The sequence below is a fragment of the Mauremys mutica genome, chromosome 1 (assembly GCF_020497125.1).
Source record: "Mauremys mutica isolate MM-2020 ecotype Southern chromosome 1, ASM2049712v1, whole genome shotgun sequence".
NCBI classification, from domain to species: Eukaryota; Metazoa; Chordata; order Testudines; family Geoemydidae; genus Mauremys; species Mauremys mutica.
The window spans coordinates 15,011,609-15,036,143 of NC_059072.1; the positions used below are offsets into that span (position 1 = coordinate 15,011,609).

Here is a 24,535-nt window from a genome sequence, read left to right on the forward strand (position 1 = left end):
TCAGTGAAGACTGAAACAAAGAAGTCATTAAGCATCTCTGCCATTTCCAAGTTTCCTGTTACTGTTTCTCCCTCCTCACTGAGCAGTGGGCCTACCCTGTCCTTGGTCTTCCTCTTGCTTCTAATGTATTGATAAAAAGTCGTCTTGTTTCCCTTTATTCCCATAGCTAGTTTGAGCTCATTTTGTGCCTTTGCCTTTCTAATCTTGCCCCTGCATTCCTGTGTTGTTTGCCTATATTCATCCTTTGTAATCTGACCTAGTTTCCATTTTTTATATGACTCCTTTTTATTTTTTAAATCATGCAAGATCTCGTGGTTAAGCCAAGGTGGTATTTGCCACATTTTCTATCTTTCCTATCCAGCGCAAATCCCACTGCAGCAAAGCCATCTACTATGACCTGCACATTTCCCAGAGTCACTAGGAGCAGCTCAGTGATTGCGTTGTCTACTTGCATGACAGCAACCCCACAGTAGATCTGCCCACTCCAAATTGATTCCCGACTGACTGGTAGCTGTCCGGCGTTGCAAGCTTCCAGAGGGCTATCGCCACTCGCTTGTGAACTGTGAGGGCTGCTTTCATCTTGGTATTCTTGCGGTTCAGGGCAGAGGAAAGCAAGTCACAAAGTTCCATGAAAGTGTCCTTACGCATGTGAAAGTTTTGCAGCCACTAGGAATCATCCCAGACTTGCAACACTATGTGGTTCCACCAGTCTGTGCTTGTTTCCCAGGCCCAGAATCAGCGTTCCACGGCATGAACCTGCCCCATTAACACCGTGATGTCCACATTGCTGGGGCCTGCGCTTTGAGAGAAGTCTGTGTCCATGTCCTCATCACTCTTGTCACCATGCTGCCATTGCCTCCTCGCCTGGTTTTTCAGCTTCTAGTTCTGTATAAACTGCACAATAATGTGTGAGGTGTTTACAATGCTCATAACTGCTGCGGTGAGCTGAACAGGCTCCATGCTTGCTGTGCTATGGTGTCTGCTCGGGCAATCTAGGGAAAAGGGCGTGAAATGATTGTCTGCCATTGCTTTCACGGAGGGAGGGTTGACTGATGACATTTACTCAACCACCCACGACAAATTTTTGGCCCCATCAGGCATAGGGAGCTCAACCCAGAATTCCAGTGGGCAGCGGGGACTGCGGGATAGCTACCACAGTGCATTGCTCCGAAAGTCAATGCTTGCCACGGTACTATGGACACACACCGCCGAATTAATGTGCTAGTGTGGATGCATGCACTTGACTTTATACAATCTGTTCCCAAAAATCGACTTCTGTAAAATCGGAGTAATTTCGGAGTGTAGAGATGCCCTCAGAGAATAACAATGTTAGGACAGACTTGATTCACTTTCCCTATTGTGTATGGAAGCAGATATGCTTCGTCGAGTCAGCTTCGATGAACTTATCCATGATTTTGCAGTCAGAAGATCTAGAAATAAGCTATTTTAATTTCAGCATACTTGTAAGTTTTGTCTCATTTAAAAAATAAAATTTTATTTTACGGTATAGTATTGTTTTTATTTTGAATTACATATGAGGCAGCACCATAATCTTTTCAGTGCTTAGGGCCTCTAAAGGTCTTGATCCTGAGGCCAGCGTTAAGGTAAAAACCCTCCAAATTATCGCTATTGCTTCTCAGAGGCTTGAGACTGAACACTCTTCCCTTAAAACAAACAAAATCAAGCCCTAAAAAAGGGTGTGGGACAATAATTACATTGGTTTTATGTATCAGAGGGGTAGCCGTGTTAGTCTGGATCTGTAAAAGCAGCAAAGAATCCTGTGGCACCTTATAGACTAACAGACGTTTTGCAGCATGAGCTTTCGTGGGTGAATACTCACTTCTTTGGATGCAAGACTGGTTTTATGTTTGCAAATAAAGAGGAAGGCTCAAATCTGATTCCTACCATTACTTGTTCTTAAGATTCTTGAACATTTTAAGAAGTGTAACAATTATAAACATTCTTCATCTTCAAAACATTTTATGAACTAATAAGCAGCTCCTGAAAGAGATAGTGATGCAGTATCCCCATAGTTAAATGGGATAAATTACCTAGTGAGATTAAGATATTAATTCTGCAAACTCCTCCACATGGACCTCTGCACTCCCATGGAGCCCTAGAGACTTCTTTGATGGGCCCATATGACTTATTTGAGGCCACAGAAGACAGCATTGAAACCACAACTAGGGGTAAAATTTTCAGAAGCATCTAAGTGACTTAGGAGCCCAAGACCCACTTTCAAAAGTGACATATGCACTTAGGAGCCTAAGTCTGATTTAAAGTCACTGTGGCTTGGGCTCCTAAGTCACTTCAGAAAATGGGACATTGATGCTTTTGAAAATTTTACCCTGGCAGTATGATGTTCAGATCATTAGACCAACTCTCTCTCAAAAAAAGCTGCAATACATACCGTCCTTGATTTGTTTGCTTTTAGTTTTCAGAACTCCAGTTCAGGTGTTGGCTCCCTGTATATTCTAAAATAAATCTACAGCACCCATATTACTTTTAGGTGTAGGTGATTATCAGTATTTAAAGAGTTTACTCATCAAAATTTAAAGCTTTAACTCATGTCTGCATTTCTTCTTACTGCAAAAGGTATGTGTGAAACCAACGCTAATCAGAGTACAATTTCAAACCAGGCCTGAGGACTGGAATACACTTATTGCACTTTGGTAAGGTATTATGGTAATGTCTAGAAGCCCCAGTCAGGATCAGCTCTCCGTTGTGCTGAGCACTACACAGATACAGACATGGTACATTTCTCTAGGTGGGGATGTCCATCTAAATAATCAAACAGTTACCACCATGTAGTAAACCTAGGTATTTTGTTTTATATAGCACCTTTTGCCAACAATCTCAATCCACTTGGATAAATTATTGTCCTCATTTAACATATGATAAACCTGCAGCTCTATGAAAGTAGTATCTTGTCAAATGTCAGAAAGCAATTCAGTGGGAAGTGGGGTCCGAATCCACATTTCCTAATCTGAGATCCTCCTGGCTCCAATCATTGGATAACACTTGTTTTTAATAGAAGCAAAACAGTTCTAAAATGCTTCTATAGATTTTGAAATACAGACTTTGAAGGTGAACTTAGACTAAGGGCAGGTCTACATTAGAAATTTACATCGGTGCCGCTGTAGTGTATCTGGTGAAGACACTTTAAGATGACAGGAGAGAGCTCTTCACATCTCTGTGGGAGAGCCTCTCCTGCTGACATAGCGCTGTCTACACTGGGGCTTAGGTCGGTATAATTGTAACACACCTCTGAGAAACGTAGTTACACCCAAGGAATTTTGTAGTGTGGACTAGGGCTAAATCTTTCAAAACTGTTACCTTTCCCTCCAAAAGCAAAGTGATCTTTAAATTTAAATCTTTAAATTTAGATCTTTAAATCTTTAAAGAAGGTGGGTAAGGTAATATCTTTTACTGGTGAGAAAGACAAGCTTTCACGCTCACACAGAACTCTTCTTCAGGTCTGGGAAACTAACACAGAATATCACTGCTAAATATAAGGAGAAACAGATTCTTTAGCATAACTGGTTACATATTTCAATGGACCACTCCAGGTGAAGTGGCCTGTTAATACCCCTCCAATCAGAGAGAGGAAAGAAAGGGAGGTGAGGGGGAAAAAGCAGCTCGGTTGGGGTTTGGTAGTGGGTTACAGATTGTTGTAATAATCCATAAATCCATAATCCATAAATCCAGTGTCTCTATTCAGTCCATGATCTTTAGTGTCTAGCAAAAGTCTCTCTCACCAACAGAAGTTGGTCCAATAAAAGATATTACCTCTCCCACCATGCCTCTCGAATATCCTGGACCAACACGACTACAACTACACTGCATACTTGAAAATAAATGAAGTTTTAAAAATGAGTCAGCAATATTTTCAAAGGAAGTATAGCTTGCATATAATGCTGCAAAATATATTGGAGTCTTACTGTGGAGATTTGTCCAAAGCCATGTTCTGGCTGTACCTTTTTGATATCACACTCAGCATCGTATGGTTAGGACCTCATAAATGAAAATCAAAAGAAATACCTATGGTATTACATATACACACAAAGTACATAAGAATTACTTAAAAGAACATGAAGGTTGCAAAGTCAAGCACTCAGAAGTTAAGACAGATGGTGCTTAATTAATGAGCAGTGATTCAATATTTTATTTAAGCCTCATTGTTCAATGTGTGGCCCCATGCCTTATTTACTGCACAATATTTTAACCCTGCACTTAAGACAATTAATTTAATCATGGGCTTTTCTATGGCACTCATCATTAATATCTGAGAGCTTCACAAATATGAATATATATTTCACAGTACCCTTGTGAGATAAGAGGGTATTATCCTCATTTTACTGATGAGGAACTGAAGCCAAGACAGATAAGGTCAAAAGTCCGCTGGTTTTGGGTGCTCAGTTTGAGATACCTAGGACCTGATTAATTGTCCTTTATATGTTCAAAGCAGAGCTCCCACTGACTTCAGTTGCAACTGTAAGTGTTCAGCAATTCTGTAAATCAGACCCCAGGATCTTAAGTCAGACATCCAGAAAATGAAGACACAATTAGTGGGTACTTGGGGAGAGTTTAAGTGACTTGCCCAGCATCACATGGATACTCTGTGTCAGAGGGAGGGATAAAATCCATTTCTCCAGGGCAGCATTCAACTGCCTTAACCATGAGACCATGTGTTATTTTCCTGCAATCCCTTGCTTCATTCACTACACACCTTTCAAACTTCTGCAACCAATGACACAGAGGTCCTACAAACAAGTCTTGTTCACTACAAAACCCTGATTCATCCCCAAATCTGGTCCATCCTGTGCACTGCATGAGACAGGTGTCCTGTAGAAAAAAATTGTATGTGATCATATAATTGAAGACTGTATCATAATGCACATGAACACAAAGGGTCCAAAAATTAATATGGCACAGGGCAATCTTCAATCTGGAATTTCCTAACTTGACTTTGCAAATAGTGTTCTTTTTAAGGTAGTTGTATATGTGTAATTTTCCTAGTTTTTAAAAAAACAAAACTGAAAATAACCCTAACTTAATCATGCGGCATCATATTGACATCCATATCGCTCGCATGCAGGGTCTGAACCTGTAGCTCTGCCACACATATCTCTGCCACTTTAGCTAATGGAGTAACAAAGTAGTAGTAGGCTGTTATCCTCTGTGTGGACCAGCAGTAGAGGAGGATGGTACACTTTAACAGAGGGTTTCAAAGATATTTGTGACATCAGAGGAGTTACACCTGTGACGCATCAAGGGATGTATCTATGCCATGCCAAGAGTCCTAGACCATTGTAGTATCAGAAGTAACTCAACCACCACCCTTATTCTACAGCTAATTTACATGCAATGATTTCATTGGTTGTATGAGGGAGACTGCACAAATGGTGGATTATCAAGCCCAACTGCCACATCCATGCAACCACACAGGCTTTCAGATACTAATATAAGATTAATAAACCACATTCTAATAACTATAGGACACTGCAGGGTGTTACCTAATAGGCTTTTAGTGTACTTCCCTAGTAGCTGAAGGTACCATGTCTTTGGCGTTGTCTCTCTCAGTGCACCAACAGCACAGTAATGAACAACCTGTTGTAGATTATTGTCGTATTAGCCTATGAGAAATAACTGCACACAGCTAGGAAACCACCACATTGGTTTGCTTTAGGAAGGCAACTGGGGGTGAAGGGGAGAGAATCTGTTTCAGCTATGAATTTTGTCTAAAACTACATTTCTCACAATTGTTTTCTGCTGCTTACAATAAGGCGAGTTTAATACCTTATATAACAGCCAGAAAGACAGAAAGACTGCCTATGTACCAGATTTTTATGTAGCCAATGGCACTGAGTATACAAGCGAAGAAACAGAGTTAAAGAAAAATTATACAGGTGATTATTTTAGTAGCTGGTAAGGAAAAGAGAAGCAGCATTAAGTATAGATGGTCCACCAAAGAGTAGAATTAGGCTTAGATGCAGCATGTCATCCCCATGCCAGCTAAAAGAAAAAGCTTCTGGAAAATTGTAGTACGGAAAAGCAAAGAACAGGAAAGGGCCAAACTTGAGACTATTAACCCTCTTTTGATCTAGCAAACACTACATTAAAGAATTACCAGAACCAAGTAACTACAATGCTTATTCCCACAATTTTCTAGAGGCTCTGTCATTTACTGAGTAAACACAATTTATATCCCTTTTTACTATTGTTCAACTGTATAATAATGAGTAATTTACTCTACCAAATAAGATATTTCTTCTCCTGAGAGCCACTTAAGATTTCCTGGCACAATTACTCAAAATATCAGACCATTAGCTTTTCAAGTCCTGCCATGCAATTGGACAATATTCTTTGTCAGTTCCTTGCAGAACAGTAATTCCAGCATCAGCTATATAGCATGATCTATAAGGTTGCTAGTTTGAGAGCATCACAGTCACGCTGTGCTAGGATGAAAGATTACACAGTCACAAAGGAGAGATCAAAACAGGAGGGGAAAAAAAACATTTGTCAATTTTATTTTATTTTTTTGCAATAAAAGCCAAATAGAGGAAATGGCTATTTTTAAAAAATGATAGATTACTTAAAAAACTAGTTGAATCTTTGTTTAGCTTTTAAGTTTATGAGAGATCTCTTACTTCTATGTAGTTTCAGAATTGTGTAAGACATAGCAGTGAGAACTCGCTCTCCTTCAAGTATGTAGATATCCCATATCCTGAGAGTTAATGTAAAGGGAGTCTGCAATGACAGAATCAGCCAGAAATGTCAAAACAGCTTGCCCCAACATATGACTAAAAATAGAAATACAAAAATATAAAGATACTCACACGATCAAGGAAACACTGAAAAAACCACTTCATTGTGTAAAAGCTCGTAGAGATCTCCTGGGAGTCCTGTAAAAAGCAAAAATTATGAATACTCAATTAAGAACGCTGCAATGTACTGCCTGGCACATAAAGGCCTCCCACTTTTTAACCTGGAGCAATAGCAAAGGACCTTCAGCCCAAGACTTGAAGTGAGCGGTTAGACTAACTCAGGGATAGGCAACCTATGGCAAGTGTGCCAAACGTGGCATGCGAGCTGATTTTCAGTGGCACTCACACTGCCCGGGTCCTGGCCACCAGTCCGGGGGGCTCTGCATTTTAATTTAATTTTAAATGAAGTTTCTTAAACATTTTAAAAACCTTATTTACTTTACTTACAACAATAGTTTAGTTACATATTATAGACTTATAGAAAGAGACCTTCTAAAAATGTTAAAATGTATTACTGGCACGCAAAACATTAAATGAGAGTGAATAAATGAAGACTCGGCACACCACTTCTGAAAGGTTGCCAACCTCTGGACTAACTCCTTCCCTATGTCTTGCTCACTGTACAATTGAACTTAGCTGCTACTGCTGTCTGGGCACAGTGTTCAACTATTCTTCACACAAAAGAATTCTGACTATTTCAAACAATGTTACTTCCGTCCAACAAATGCTTTCTCTCTCTCGTTTATATTTTTCCTTCATCTCCTTTTTTCTGAAGAGAGATGTAGATGTTTGAGGATGAGTATTAACAGATACCCCTGGGAACATTAAATCTTCCACTTATCGTCAGAACAAGCATAGAAGAGAGTGCATGGTTCTTTCATGTTCTGAAGGAGCCAGAGCTCAGTCTGAAGGTCCATTTAATTTTTAACTTCTCTGCTGACAAGGCTGCTAGCAAGGGTGCCTGTTAGTGCTAGATGGGGTGATGATCTTGTGAGGTGGATATCTATCCACCAGGAAACAGACTAAGACCATCAATTCATTTCACACAAAACATCAAGTAATTAGAATGATGATGAATTTCATTTCCTACCAACAGGGGTTTAGTTTGAACTAGGGGTTTGAGAGATGAAAGGTTTTGTATTCTATTAGTCATCTACTGTCTTCCCACCATGTACACAGTTTATATTTCTGCATCTGAAATATTTTCCTTCTAAATAGGAAAAAGCTCATTATACCTGAAATAACGTTCCATATATTGAGTACTGAGTATCAATACCAGCTAACAGTAACAAGAGACAGAAAGACATGACATGCTTATACTATTCTGTAATTGTAAAACCACTGCCATTCTTGTCACTTGCATTAGCACTAGTTACAATGTTGAAAGTCTTGGAGACTAGGCTGCTGTTTGAGTGGTGAGGCAGCCAAGAAATTAAGTGACACTGAATTTGTCTTCTCTGATGACTATGGGATAGCACAATTTTAAATTAAGCCTCCATGCCTGTCACAGTCAGCTATTTCACAAGTTTCGGAAACATAAGTTCTGAATTAATGAGGGACTGACAATACAAGAGTCAATAGTCATCTGGCATGTTCACAGGCCATATACGTTTTGCCATTCCTTGCTGTTCTTCATTGCTCATACGGGTTCAGCAGGGGTCACACCACAATCTAGTAGGTAAACAAATTCAATCTCTTTGTTCAACCAGTATTACAGCTCTCTCTCTCTCTCTCATTTTAAGGTCTATATAATAGAAGTTTTTAAAGAGGTGGATTATTTGGAGAAAAAAACCTATGGGATAGCTCAGTGGCATGAGCATTGGCCTGCTAAACCCAGGGTTGTGAGTTCAATCCTTGAGGGGGCCATTTAGGGAACTGGGGTAAAAATCTGTCTGGGGATTGGTCCTGCTTTGAGGTTGGACTAGATGACCTCCTGAGGTCCCTTTCAACCCTGACATTCTATGATTGTTCTTTGGATTCAGGCCTGCGTTAGATCAGTAAAACCAATGGCATAGTCCAGTCTTGCAGTTCCTGAGATATAGAGTAGTGACTGGTTAATTTTATGTACAATGTTATAGTCGAGATTCTGTAAACCATAACTTCCATTTGAAAATAATTATTCGTAGGTACTATTAATGTAAGTAAGATGTGGCATATCCCCCGTGAGAAACCGTGACAAATAACTTCTAAACCATCTGAAACCATCTTACAAAATAAAGAATTCATTTATAGGATGAGTCCTTAAAACAAATGGGCTTGTTTAGAAATTTCCAAGTAAAACAAGGTGAATCAACAGTCTACTACATATAAGAAAATATAGTGGGGTCAGGTTCTCAGTTGGTGTCAATTGTAGATCCAATAAAAAAAAAAATCAATGCGACTAAACTGATTTACTCCAGCACATGGCCTGGTATATATAATTTAAAGATGATCTAGCAGGTTCTAGTAATGAATGTTTATTGAGATTTCGTATATTCCTGTTTTCAACTGGCTCAAAGTTCCCTCAGAAGGTGAGTGCTATTAAGATACTCTAAGTAAAGTATGTCTACACTAGATATGCTACAGCGGCACAGCTGCACTGCAACTGACATTCTGTGGATTTTTCTCAAGAGGTTCTGGGGAAAAACTATTCTTGGTTATTAAATATATTATAATGGATATGGGCAATATCATATCAGCAGAATGACTAACCACCATGAAGTTTTGTTATCTAGTCATATCCTATTGCTCTTATTAAATACTATTTTACTTGTTGGTTTACTTCGATTTATTAAAAGCACCTATTCGAAAACGAAGGGCTGAGAGTATAGCACTGTCCATTATAACCAGTGGCTCTATGCCTGGTAAGCCAAAATCCTCCAAAATTAAAGCAATAAGAAGCTCTGACCTATAGTCCAAAACCTACATGAACTCTACTGTGAAAATTGAAGCCATAATTTTCATTCCAGAGGCAAGTGAGCTACTGGATCTCTGTTGTCACTATACAGTAGTTTAAAAAAAATCACAAGATACACCCTGTGATTTTGGATTAATCTTTTACTGTAATGAAGAGAATGTTTCCAAACTAATGTATGCTGTAGCATGGCCTGAATAAGTCTCAGCACATTTTGTTAAAAAAAATTTGATTAGATTTTAGTATATACTATTGATGTTCAATAGAAATACATTTTAGTAGAATCTGAGCCAGCTACAGTCATCAGGAAATTATTCTCACCATAATGCATGTGTATACTATTCCCACTAAAAAGGTTACATGAACATTACTGATTGTTTGGCTTGAATATGCTCAACATTGTAATGAAAATAACAAACACAGTCCCAGCCCAAGGGTTTCATAACTGAGAGGTAAACAGAGTGTACACTCTATTTTTTATGACAGGTTCTGAAAAAAATTCATTCCTCCTACCACGGCTACCCTTTGGGTGAAGAAGAGGCTATTCACTTTGCACAGTAGTTGCAGTTCTTCGAGATGTGTCCCCCTATGGGTGCTCCACTTCAGATGCGCCTGCTCCCCTCGAGCTCTTGATCAGAAATTTTTCTAATAGCCACATCCTTTTTACCCACTCAGGTGTCCTATGTATCCTTGTGCTGCACACTGAGGGTATATAGCCCTCAGTTCCTTCTCCATCCAAATATCTTAAGAGAACAGTCTGAAGCAGAGGGGAAGGAGGGTGAGTAATGGAGCATGCATTGGGACATACATCTTGAAGAATTGTAGTTACTGAAGAAGGTGACCCCTTCTTCTTGAGTAGGATCCCTGTGGGTGCTCCATTTCAAGTAGTACTTTGAAGAGTAACTTCTTTTTCTTCTTCTTCAATAGGTGTCCTTATGGGTGCTCTACTTCAAGTGATGCCCAAGCAGGATCCCCAGAAGGAGGAGGAAGCTTCAGAATTGAGTCTAGAACTGAAGATAGTACCGCATTACCAAGAGCCACATAGGATCTGGTGGCACGGATCAAGGCAGAGTACTTAGAAAATGATAGCGGCTGTTCATATCTTAGATATTTGGATGCACTTGAGTAATGCTGTGGATGTTGCTTCTGGTTTGGGAGTGTGTGCTATCACCCTTTGACAACCTTTAGGCAACATTATATTAAGTATCAGAGGGGTAGCCGTGTTAGTCTGGTTCTGTAGAAGCAGCAAAGAATCCTGTGGCACCTTATAGACTAACAGACGTTTTGCAGCATGAGCTTTCGTGGGTGAATACCCACTTCTTCAGATACTTATATTAAGTATTCCCTAAATTTAGGCATAAAAGGCCATTTTTTTTAAAGGTACCTCAGTTTGGCCTCCTTTTCAGATTGTTGCATATGCAAATGATTGTGCGTGCAGAATTGTGTGCCACAAATGTAGAGTGTTGGGGTTCTTTTAGCTGTAGGCTTTAGGAATAGGTCAAACAGCTTGACTGCCTTTCAACGTATTTATTGTCATCTCTTGGAAGTTCATACTTATTTCTGGGAAGAGTTTTTACAAAGAAATGAAGGGTGATCCTGGGGTTACAGCAATTCTGTGTTCAATTCTCTGCCCTAGACTTCCTGCCTCCCATGGCTGGAGTATGCAGTGGGGGCAGCGTAGGGCTGCCTATGATGTCACAATGCAGTGCTCATTGCAGGGGAATTCTCTGGCTACTTGTTGTCTGATTCAGGTGGGGCACGGGGGGACAGAATGCCACCTTGGGTAAATCAAAATCCCTTTGGGCCTCCATTTCCTATCTGTAAAATGGTGATAGCAATCCTTCCTTTGTTTGTCTTGTTTGTTTAAATTGTCGTCTCTGTAGGGCAGGGAACTGTCTCCATGAGTGTGAAGAGCACCCTGCACAATAGGGATGTAATCTCAGTTGGGACCCATAGGTGCTACTGTAATACAAATCTATAAATAATAACATCTGTAATGGTTCCCCACTGCGACCTGAGTTATGGCGTTTGCATGCTCAACTACCTTTGGATACATTCCTAGTTTTTTGACTGGTTGTGTGGATTTTTTTTTTTAAAAGGTAAGACAAATCTCAGCTGGTTACTAGGGCATCAGGTTACCCCTGGCCTGGGGAAAGAAGGGGAGAGGGAATTCTTCAGTGTTGACACAATGCACTGCAGATTCCAGACACAGAGCCTTCAGGTAGTGATACAGTTACAGAGACTGCAATTTATTCTGCCTCATCCTCCCGAAGGCCAATGAGAAGAAACTCCTTTGGTGATATAATGGGGAAGAAGCTGAGTGATATCTGAGAAGCAAATAAATTCTGAAGCAGCTCTGGACCTTTAACCAGTTCGAGGTGGATGGGAAAGGCAGCTGGATGGATACCCATGGGGAAGAACTGAAAGTTAGGATCTCTATGGTTGGTAAATGTGTAGTAGAGAAAATGATCCATAGAAACACAGACAGTAAGAGACTGGAAAAAAGCAAAGGTTCCCCTGGGCCCAACTATAGGCGATGCTGCCTCCATCCTTTCTAGGGGGCCCTCTGACTGTTCTGCCCTGGAGCCCACAATTGCCGTTAGCAGGCCTGGCCCCATATATGTTGTGTGAGGCACAAGGATACACTGGATGCTGAACAGACACGGCTAACGGAAAATCTCTGATCAAGGGCTCAAGAGGTGCACGCGCACTGGAAGTGGAGCACCCATAGGGACACTACTCGAAGAAGAGTAAGTTGTCTGATTACAAAGTCTCCCTGGCCCAGAAGCACTATGTGGTCAGTTCTGCATGTGATAAATCCTTTATAAAGGCATTCAGTGCCCAGGGGTTAGCTAAACAGTAAAATCTTGAATTGCATTTACTGGAGACCCAAATATTTTCAGGAAACCAGCACTCAGAGATGTGACTCTCAATCTGATTATTTTAAGAGCCCAATCAATGTCTCAATTCAGCCAAAACTCCATGACTTCATTCATATGACAGTAATAGGACTTTTGCCGGTTAGAACCCAACATCCATCCCCAAAATTTGTAGCATTCTAAATCAATAGATTAGACTGGATTGAAACAAGATGATTGACTTTAGTGCAATAAATACTACTTTTTTCTGGCATATTTACTTACAAAGTGTTGCTTAAGTTTAGACAAAAACTTCTTCAATATTTTCTCATGATGTTCTTGAAACCGCAACAGTTTTGGAAAACCAGGAACAAAAAAGCCTAGAGAAAAAAAAAGGGCCAACGTGCAGCATGTAACAAGAATAAGTTTCACAAAAAAGTATCTAAAAGGTATCTAAAGATTTAAAAGTGTGTTGGTTTCAATTACATACATTTTCAAGACTGCAACACTCAAAATAATGTACACAGTACATTTTACTACATTGATGCAAGAATAAATGTAGGTTTTATTGTTCAAGCTACTGTGGTAAAATCTCAACCATTTTCTTATTGCCTATTTTCAATGTAATAATAGCTATGATTAGAGAGGGCTCCACCAGCCAGCCCAGCAAGCAGGCGCTTGGGGCGGCCAACGGACAGGGGCGGCACGTCCAGCTCTTCAGCGGCAAGTCCCTCACTCCCTCTCGGAGGGAAGGACCAGCCACCGAATTCTGAAGCGGTGGCGGCAGAGCTGATTTCGGCTTTTCTTTTTTTTTTTTTCTTTTTTGCCCTGCTTGGGGCGGCAAAAACCCTGGAGCCGGCCCTGGCTATGATGGATACAAGCTGCATCAACTCTGATTTAGTCTGCAGCACTATAAAAGCACACGGCAAGCAGCTTTTTTTAAAATGACAGATTCCAAAAAAGGTTAAAAACAGAAATCTGAAGTGTGGTTTTGCCCTTGACCATGAGCATAGAAAGGCACCTTCTTAGCAAGTCTGCTCTCCATGGGTATTCATAGGGCAGACACAAACCACACAGCTGCCAGAACTTGTGCAGCAGCAAGGGTAGAGAAAGAGAGAGAATATTAGGCAGGGCTCCCCATCCAGATATGGAATTAATAAGCAGAGAGCGTAATTTGAAGACCATGGGCTTGTACAGTGAAACTAAGGGCATAGGTAACCTGCGAAAACTTTATTGGTGATATGTCTGAGAATGAAGCAGCCAGATTGAATGTCATTGCCTCAGCTAAGCTTGCAGGGCAGGCAACCAGGGGGGGAAAAACCCACATTTTTACTTGTAAACTGAGATAGTTGAGATGAAAGTTAGTCAGGCAAGGTGGGTGAGGTAATATCTTTTAATGCACCAACTTCTGTTGGTGAAAGTAAGATGCTTTTGAACTTACACAGATATCTTCTTCCTGGTATTTTTTCAGTAAACGTAGTCTAATAAAAAATATTACCTCACCCTCCCTGCCTCTCTATTATCCTGGGACCAACATGGCTACAACACTGCAAACAACATGGAAGTTAGCGCCATAATAAACAAGGACCCCAAAATACTATTTTAACGGAACCAGTTTTCAGAATAGAATCAAATGTTAAGACTAAAAGATGCCTTCTGGCCAGCTGCCAATTCAATAATTCAGCACAAGATGCAGAGTGACTAAGCATTAAGATCTCCTATCTCAGAATCATGGAACCTATGTTAATATAGCAACTCCTCTGTCATATGAAAAAAGGAATGTCTGATGTTACCTACACTCAGCTAAGCAAAATAGTTTTCTTTCTACATTAACTGTGAATCGGTACCTCAAAGCTAATTGTGCATTATTAATAATATTCAAAGGTACCGCTGCTCTTTCCATTCATACACTCATTCTTTAGCCTGAAGCTAGAAAAACAGTTATGGAAATCCTACAGGAAATAGTTTTAAAATATTTAGATCATTTTTAGATCATACCTACATTTTATGATTTGGAGACTTCTTGCCATACATACAGAAAATGTTTAGGGTACATCTACACGGGATGGGGGTGGGGAGAGAATGAGACACACGTGTTGTTGTTTTTTCCCCTTGCAGTGTAGATGTACCCTTACAGTCAAATCCATCCCTTAATTTTCAGTGGACTTATACCAGGGGTTAGATGGGGTGTATATTTTGAGAGACGCTTGGTTGCACTGGAAAAACAGTGAGTCCGCAGGTCACAGGTGAGTGGCAGATGAAACAAAGTGCTTTGTTTATTATAGGGAGGAACTTTTTAGCTCTTCTACTCTAGGCAGCAACTTTTTTTAATTGCATTACTCAGCCATCACTATCAGCCATTTATTTCAGAGAGTGATGTCTTGATTATTGGCATCAAGTGTGAGAAGAGACATTTCCCCCAGGTTTAGAACTGAAACGCATGCATAGCAACAATTTTGACCTGAAATTGTTTACGGACTACTTTTTTAAAGATGTACACAGGAAGAAACAAAAATAGAAACGTGCATGCATACTTCACGTAAATCAATTTGAAAGTTTATTCTTTAGCATCTCCAGTGTTTATAGTAATGCTTTCACTGCTGTAAATGGATTTTAGGTATATAAACTGAAGTGCATTTGATTATTTGGGGGCAGGGCTATTATTCATTCAAACTATAGTTAAGGTTATATGTTAGCACATCTATAAACACAAACTTCCCCACCGGGGTGTTGTAAGGTTTAGTTAATACTTCTAAAGCACTTAATATCTTCCATTTGAGAATCTCAAAGTGCTAAGTATTTTATCAATCACATTTTTAGGGATTTTATAGCCCTGATAGAAAAGAATTTGCTCCAAGCTCAAACTTGTCAAGCAATAATTTGGCTTGGGAGGGAATATTTTAAAACAAATTTCATAAAATTAAATCCAGCCATTTTCAGCTTACACAAGCGATGGTAATGGTTTGAGAGGGGGAGAGGGGACACACTTATTTTTATTCTGTTCCATTTATTCCAGTTTGCTCATAGATCAATTGTTCATATATGTAAAAATGTACATGCCAAGCTCTGGCAGTAGTGTTTGTTAGCTACCAGCGCACTGCAGACAAGCTAAAGGAGCATACACCTAGTGGCCATGAAAACACACAGCAGTCCTCATGGAGCCCCTTCACCATCAGCCAGTTGGGTGCACTTGGGCTGATGTATGAAATGACCCCTGCAAAAGCTAATCACTTTAGAAAATTATTCTGTGGGAGTTCCTCAGAGGCATCATGTTAAGAGCACAAATCCAAGGGTAAGAATCTCTCCTTGCAACAGTGTGATGTGCCCAAACACCAACATTTTGAATCTGGAGGACATTCTTTATCCTATTTAATAGTTTACAGAAGACTAGCTTTTGGCCCAAAACAGCATCCCTCCGTGGTGGTAGGGGAAAGCCTATAGGTGTATAGGGGTCATATGTACTACAGATGGGTAAACTAGTTTGGAAAATAATAAGAATGGATTAGTTTAGTTTACATTGCTTTGGAAAAGGTACAGAGAAGGACAACAAAAATAATTAAGGGTTTGGAACAGCTTCTGTATGAGGAGACAAGTATCAGAGGGGTAGCCGTGTTAGTCTGGATCTGTAAAAGCAGCAAAGAATCCTGTGGCACCTTATAGACTAACAGATGTTTGAGAGCATGAGCATGCATCCGACGAAGTGGGTATTCACCCACGAAAGCTCATGCTCTAAAACATCTGTTAGTCTATAAGGTGCCACAGGATTCTTTGCTGCTGTATGAGGAGAGATTAAGAAGACAGTAACTGGGCTTAGAAGAGAGATGACTAAAGGAAGATAATGATAGAGGTCTATAAAATGAAAAAAGGTGTGGAGAAAATGAATAGGGAAGTGTAATATAACCCTTCACTTAACACAAAAACCAGGAGTCACCCAATGAAATTAATAGTCAGCAAGTTAAAACAAATATAAGGAAGTACTTCTTCACACAACACAAGTCAACCTATGGAACTCACTGCCAGGGGATGTTGTGAAGGTCAAAAGTATAGCTGGATTCAAAAAAGAAATAAATATGGTCATGAGGATAGGTCCAAGACAGCCAGGGTCGCAACCCCATGCTCTGGGTGTCCCTAACCCGCTAACTGTCAGAAGCTGGGAGTGACAGGATGACAGGGGATGGCTCACTCAATAATTGCCCTGTTCTATTCATTCCTTCTGAAAATCTGGCACTGGCCACTGTCAGAAGGTAAAGAACACATAGAAAATACTAAAATTTAAAAGTAACAAATAAATTAGAGAGAAAACACAATTATATTTAAGTAACAAAATGGTGGAACAATAGAATCCTGTGTGAGGCAGAGATACAGCTTGCCAATGGTTTACCCTGTGCTCATACCATTGTGCCTACCTACAGCATTAGTTTTAACTGTGGATTTCCAGCTTTGCCAGTTGATATCACAGCCATTTAACAGGTTTTTTTTTATATGGTTTTCATTATTATTCAATTGCTATATAAATGTCTGCATAACCAAATTTCGACACTGCCAGGCAAAGATAACTGAAGTAACTTCCATGAATATCAGCAATGAAGTCTAGAAACACAGTCCTTAGAATAAATACCTGTAAGTGCAGCATTTAACATAGAATAATAGCTTTATCTGCATTTTACAAGGCTCTGACAAAGTGGCATTTGTAATATAACTTTACAGAACAAATCAGTGGCACTAATAGCTGAAGCAGAAACACTGATACACTTAAACAAAGTGACAACACTAAGAGAACTTTTGGGTATTTTCCCAGAATAAATTCAGAACAACATTAGAGGATGGGAAATTTTCATTGATGACTACTTGTAGGATATAACCTACAAAACAATCATACGAAATTGTAGATAAGCGTTAATCATATTTATTAAGAGATTATTAAGCATTATTTGTTCTGCAGTAGCATGCAATAGCCCCACACAAGATAAGGACCCCACTGTGCTAGGCACCGAACACACACACAAATGGATATGGCCCCTGTCTCAAACAATTTATAATCTAATTAGGACATGTTGAAATGTAATTTGTACTATGTGAGCTGAAATACCATACCATGCATAGCATGTTTAGGACCTGAGAGTAGTTTCACCAGGGCCCAGAAGGCATCTTCTTCATTCATGTACATGAGGAGTAAAGCTGTAATCTGGCTCATCCCCTGACAGTATCCAACCTCCTGAAATTTAGAGGACAGGAAACATTAACTTCATAAACAAACAAAATAACAACTATTTGTGTATTTTTTAACATGAGAAAATACACCATTTTTGGAATAAGCTCTCTAAATATGCCAAACCCACACACCTTCATCGTTAAAATTTTCCTTTAAACTCTATTACCATGGCTATTCAAAGACAAAACATATTACACTATAAGTGATAATTCACTGTCTACCAACTGGCGCTTGAACTGGCTTTGGCCTTTCATTAAGATACAGGATATTTGTACACTAAATCCTTTATTTTAAAACGTTTGCATATAATTTATATGAACCTACACCCAGAACAGATGTGTTTTCTATTCTTCATGTGGAACAGCACAATATATGGCAAGAAGATATTACAGATACATAAACAAGGGAGACAGAGACATCTCTCCTCTTATTCAAAAACGGTAGCAATTTAAAACAGGAAACCCCACAAGGCTACTGTACTAATATATTAACTCCTATGGTGGGAACCAGCAATAAGAAATATCAGACTGCTTAAGTAAGGATTATTACTGACTTTACAAAACCAGCTGCTAATGTATATTTGATGAGAAAGAGATAATTATTGAGAAAGTCTTTTAGACAGATGGGTTCATCACAAGAACTTTGGCCAAGGAAGCCTTTTAATTTGCTTTAATGCCGAAAGATAAAAAGGAAACTAGCTAAGAAGTCTGAAACAACCGATATATAATAAAAGAGAAAAAATGCAACAATAAGCCTAAATACTAATCTTTTTCTACTTGTTTAAACACTACCAATGTCTATATTGTATCCATTGATTTTAAACAGCATCTTTCATGTAATATAAATTGTTATTAGTTAATCCAAACAATGTGCTGTGGAAAACAAAAAGTCCCTGCTATCAGAGTTTTAATCCTAAACACCGTACAATCAAAAATCTAGGGCACCTATTAAATGACAGAAAACATAATTCTAGAATTAAAAACAGTAATATTAGCTTCTTCTTGCACCAAAAGAGAGCTTTCAATCTGGGACAGAAAAACTAAAACTTCTTTTAAATGGATATGATGCTGGAAGGGAAGCAAAGTGATATTTAAAAAGAATGACGATTTCTATATTTACTTATAATGAGAATAATCCTGCGAACGTTTCTGCACAGACTCAGCTCTACATACAGTCTCATTGACTTCATTGGAACTACTCATGTGTAAAGTTAAACCCAATTATAAAAATCTTTGCAGGATGGGGGCATAATGAGTAAACACAGAAGTGGACATCTGACATTTACATTACTTACGTTTTTAATAGGCAACTCAGACTTAGATGCTACAAACCAGGAACGTTTCTGGCACAGAACATGAGATCTAAAAACCCCAGCCAGGAAAGCACTGCCATTCAGGACAGGAATGGAAAACTTACCTTATGAGAGACGTCTCAAAGAGCTTGGCTTGTTTAGCCTAGCAAAAGAAGGCTGAGGGGAGGAGATATGATTGCTCTCTGTAAATGTCAGTGGGATCAAATATAAGGGAGGGAGAGGAGTTCTTAGTTAAGCACCAATGTTGACAAAATAAACTGGCCATCCATATATTTAGGCTTGAAATTCGATGAAGGTTTCTAAACATCCGAGGAGTGAAGTTCTGGAACAGCCTTCCCAGGGAAGTAGTGGGGCCAAAACACCTAACTAGCTTTGAGACTGAGCTTGATAAGTTTATAGAGGCAATGGTATGATGAGACTGTTTACAATGGCATATAGCAGTGGTGGGCAACCTGCGGCCCATCAGGATAATCTGATTGCAAGCTACGAGACATTTTGCTGATTTTGACCGCCTGCAGGCACTGCCCCTTGCAGCTCTTGGTTCTCTGTTCCCGGCCAATGGGAGCTGTGGGAAGTGGTGCCTGCAGGCAAAGAGGCTCCAGGGACGTGCTGGCCGCCGCTTCAACAGCGTTTGAACTCAAGCTCCCAACCCTACAACAGCCAGATTGAGCTGGCAACAGTTCTGAGAAGTATTTTCAGTAACTTTTGCAACATCGTTTAAAAGACCCATATTTGATCTCAAGGGTACATGAAACATGACTTACCGTATTATATATTGAATATGCAGCTAAAACATGGAATAAGGATTGCTGCCTGGAGAAACAAAACAGTAAGTAAATGAAAATATTTAATATTGTTTTTAACAAAAAACAAAGCTACTGAATCTACTTTCTGAGTATCTGTTTCTCCAATTTGTCTAATTTCAAAAATGTAGAGAAATATACTTCATAATCAAAACAGATAAGTAGTAAGTATTGTTTGATTATATTACAATGGTTTACATAAGAACAGCCATACTGGGTCAGACCAAAGGTCCATCCAGCCGAGTATCCTGTCTACCGACATTGGCCAATGCCAGGTGCCCCAGAGGGAGTGAACCTAACAGGTAATGATCAAGTGATCTCTCTCCTGCCATCCATCTCCACCCTCTGACAAACAGAGACTGGGGCACCATTCCTTACCCATCCTGGCTAATAGCCATTAATGGACTTAACCTCCATAAATTTATCATGTTCAAAGTACTTAAATAATAACTAACACATGTAACACCTCTAGGAGAAAGGTGGGGCAACACATCATCAATTTTACAGCTGGGGAAACTGAGGCATAAACTGGGTAAGAGTTGCATTTTCAAAGCATCCACTAGCTTTGCATGCCAATATGGTTGCCAACCCTCCAGGATTGCCCTGGAGTATCCAGGAATTAAAAATGAAAGACTGTCATGTGATGAAAGCTTCAGAAATACGTCCAACCAAAACTGGCAACCCTATGTGCCAGAAGTGAGACTCCTTGGATCTGATTTTTAGAATTGCTGAGCACCAGCAGCTTTTATTCATTTCAGCGGGAGCTACGGAGCTTCAGCCGTTCTGAAACAAAACAGGCCCAATGTGTCTTAAGCTGGGCACTCAAAAATTGAGGCATCCAAAACTAAAGACCAATTTGAAAATTTAGGCCTAAATGACTTTCCTGAGGTCCCACAGTGTATCAATGGCAGACTTAGGAACAAATCAGACATTAGGAATGGCAATATACAAAAACCTGTAGGAGAACACTTCAACCTCCCTGGCCACACAATAGCAGATTTTAAGGTGGCCATCCTACAACAAAAAAACTTTAGGACCAGACTTCAAAGAGAAACTGCTGAGCTCCAGTTCATCTGCAACTTTAACACCATCAGCTCAGGACTAAACAAAGACTGTGAATGGCTTGCCAATTACAGAACCAGTTTCTCCTCCCTTGGTTTTCACACCTCAGCTGCTGGAACAGGGCCCCATCCTCCCTGATTGTCCTAACCTCGTTATCTCTAGCTTGCTTCTTGCTTGCTTATATATACACACCTGTCCCTGGAAATTTCCACTGCTTGCATCCGAAGAAGTGGGTATTCACCCACGAAAGCTCATGCTGCAAAACTTCTGTTAGTCTATAAGGTGCCACAGGATTCTTTGCTGCTTCTACAGACTTAGGAACAACACTTGGGAGACCGACTCCTATTCCTGTGCTTGGTCTTACGCAACTTGCTGACACTCATACATGCTTTGAGAAAGCTTTGCCCTATTTAATATACCTCTACCCCAATATAACTCTGTCCTCAAGAGCCCGAAAATCTTACTGCGTTACAGGTGAAACCGCATTATATTGAACATGATTTGATCCCCCGGAGCACTGCTTTACCATGTTATATCCGAATTCGTGTTATATCGAGTGGCGTTATATCGGGGTAGAGGTGTAATTACTCTCTCTTTTTCTTTCTATACTACCCCATCATGTTCTAATTATTATTTGTTAATATATTAAAAATTGAACGTGTGAATTCTGCTTCCTCTCCAATTTAGGAATTAAGTAATGTTGAGTGTAGAGTTACGCAGAACTTTCACAATGAAATCCAAGATTTGCTGGAACTGTGTGTAAACTTCAGCAAACAAACGTCAAGGTTTGTTCAGAACTTAAGAGTCTGGGAATGTGAGCCAATATCAACCAAAACTAAAAACCATAGAAATGAAACTGCTGAGTTTTGCACAGGTCTAATCAGCTATCCTGCATCCCCAATGCATTCTTCCCCCTCTCCATCCCTGAACCAAAACTTGTAAATGTCTTTTTACTCTTCTGCTGACTGTCAAACAAAAAGTTTATGTTTCCCGTTAATGGAGATGGGAGGGAATAATATGTTAACGTTGGAGAGCACTTCCCCTAGGTCAATTAACAGTGTTTCCTCTGAACATGCTCACTGCAGGATTATGTGAGTAGATACCACTTATTTATAAACATGTGTGGGTGTGCTGTTAATGCTGTACAGATGTCAGGAATGTGTGTGTGTATTGTGGGGTGTGTGGGTTTTTGGGGGGTTTTTAAGCCCTAAACTCATGCACTTTGATTCCAAAGTTTTACGATTCCCACAGAAACAATATGAGCAAAAGAATGGAAGTTGGACTTCAGTTTCTACCTTCCTTTAACTATTGAATGATGATGAATTATTATGGTACTAGATGTTAAACTTGAGTCTTATTTCTTTGAAAGGACCATTTCTGTCTTTCACTTTATTTGGTCTTTGATTGCATTGGGTGATGAAAGCATGTTTGAAGAAAATTTGCATTTAACCACATATTTCTTCTTATTCATCCAACATAGACCCACTTCACAAGGAAAATGGGGGACATTTTAAAGACAATCTGCACTTGCAGATAAACAAAGAGGTGAGTAAAAGGCTTCATTCTTATCTACACGTGGGCTTCATAAACAGATTGTGTTCTGCATTTTAAAAAAACTGCATCACACTTCATTAATTCAGTTTAAGAATTTTAAAACAAAAAGAGCATTCAGCTTTCTCTCACGGTTTAATGTCAATGTATGTATGAAACACTACGCTTTCATATGTCAGACACATGAAAATTAAATTAAGACTACATTAGATTAGAAAATCTTGATCTAACTTCTCCTGGGGTAATTAACTGAGCAAAGACATCTTTGATCAGACATAAAATTATTCTTCTTTAATAGTATGTGTGCACATGCATGCTCACACACATTATTTCCCTTCTACACAAACATGCTTCCTTCACTAATTTCTTTTTGTTAATCTTTAGGTATATACTTAAGCAAAATATTCTGACAGTTTTGATTTCTGTTGTTTTAACAATGAAATATTGAACTTGCTTTTTAAACTATTTATATCAAACCTACATTGCTTTAAATTCTTTTTAGCAGGACAAACTAAGAGCTGGTCATCATCATGTTTGAGCAATTCTGCTCATCTTTTTCCACAGATTTTAGAACCTGGACTTGGACCAAACTCTCAGAGTGGCCATGCAGGGGAAGAAGCCACCCTGACTTCTGCGCTGCCTTCAGAGAGTACAGCTGCAGAGCTTCTTGCAGCCAGGGGAGGTACCTGGAAGAGGGACTGATTTCCCCACAAGAGCGGTTGTGCAGGGGGAGTAGTAGTCCTGTCCCTCCTCAGCCCGGCTGGGACCAGTAGCTAGGAGCCCCCAGCTGGGGTGTTCCAGCAGCACGGGGGAGATCAGACCCACCTCCACGAACCTCCTCTGGCTGCAGGAAGCTCCACAGCTGCTGCCTTTGGAATCCAATTCTGAAGGCAGCATAGAAGTGAGCGTGGCAATCCAGCAACCCCCTTACAACAGCCTTGCAACCTCTGCACAATCCCCCTTTGGGTCGGGACCCCCATGGTTACAACACCATGAAATTTCAATGTAAACACCTGAAAACATGAAATTGACTAACTTTAAAACCCTCTGGCTGTGAAATCGACCAAAATGGACCCAGAATTTGGTAGGGCCCTATTTATGAGATGTCAATAAACTTCACAGGGACTCTGCACAAATCAGATGGAAGGAAGTAGCCAAATGAAAACTAAATGTAAAGGGCACAATATTACTATTATTGTCTAACATTAACTAGCTTTAACTAGTAACATTTTAATACTATTTACCCTAAGTGTTCCCACTAAAGACCTAAAATAGGATGGACACAAAAACTTTCAGAAGAATACAAACGGTAAGCAATTTACTTTCAGGAAAAAATAACTAGACTCCATTACTTTAGTTCAGGATATGGTTACTGAACTTTCACCAAATGCCATTAGAAGTGGCACTGGAATACACAATGTGGAAAATCCACGATCTACCACGGATTTAGGGTTGCTGCCCAAAATGTTTATTTCTAGATTTCTACAGAATTTAAGGATTTCATTTAGACTCTACATTCTCAAGGACACAGATCTTGGGGTATTTTTTACTTGTCTGTGAAGTATCCTACGCAACATTCTACAACGATATGAATAACAAAGCAGTAAACAAAACAACACATTTTAGTTTATCGCACTTATAACCGTGAATATAACCTTTGGAAGGTGAACAAATGCAATGAGGTCTTCCAGAAGCTACTGAAAAAGAATGAAATGATACATTTGAAAAGGAGTGAGATGTGTCTCATTCATCTCAATGGGGATATTGACCCTGAAGCCTAAGAACAATGCTGTCATTTGGTATGTTTATGTTAAAGATGTTTAAATTGTGAAATAGTTAACTAATATTCTTTATCCAACAACTGTAAAACAAAATATTGCAAAAAGGTCTGAAAGTATTAACGTGGCAAGGTTTAATTACATAAATAATTACATGTTCATAGCTAAAAAGTTGTTTTATTTGGTTCTCAAAACTACACTCAGAGAGGGAAAATACAGAACATCTAGGGAGAAGGCTAAAAGGCTAGGGGGAGAGATTAAATTTATCAGAGAAGAAAAAATCTGTTTTCCAACATTAC

At 39.5% G+C, this 24,535-nt stretch overlaps 1 protein-coding gene across 5 annotated transcripts in view; it reads right to left on the bottom strand.

Annotated features, from left to right (window-relative positions):
* Window positions 1-24,535, bottom strand: part of USP6NL (USP6 N-terminal like) — a 221,736-nt gene that overhangs the window by 25,611 nt on the left and 171,590 nt on the right. For all 5 annotated transcript variants that reach the window (XM_044979184.1, XM_044979164.1, XM_044979173.1 and 2 more), the window contains 5 exons: window positions 19,807-19,855; window positions 17,613-17,733; window positions 12,804-12,898; window positions 6,840-6,905; window positions 6,651-6,750 (listed from right to left, as the gene is read on the bottom strand). In XM_044979184.1, coding sequence (XP_044835119.1) covers window positions 6,651-6,750; window positions 6,840-6,905; window positions 12,804-12,898; window positions 17,613-17,733; window positions 19,807-19,855 — 431 coding nt within the window. The remainder of the gene's footprint in view (window positions 1-6,650; window positions 6,751-6,839; window positions 6,906-12,803; window positions 12,899-17,612; window positions 17,734-19,806; window positions 19,856-24,535) is intronic.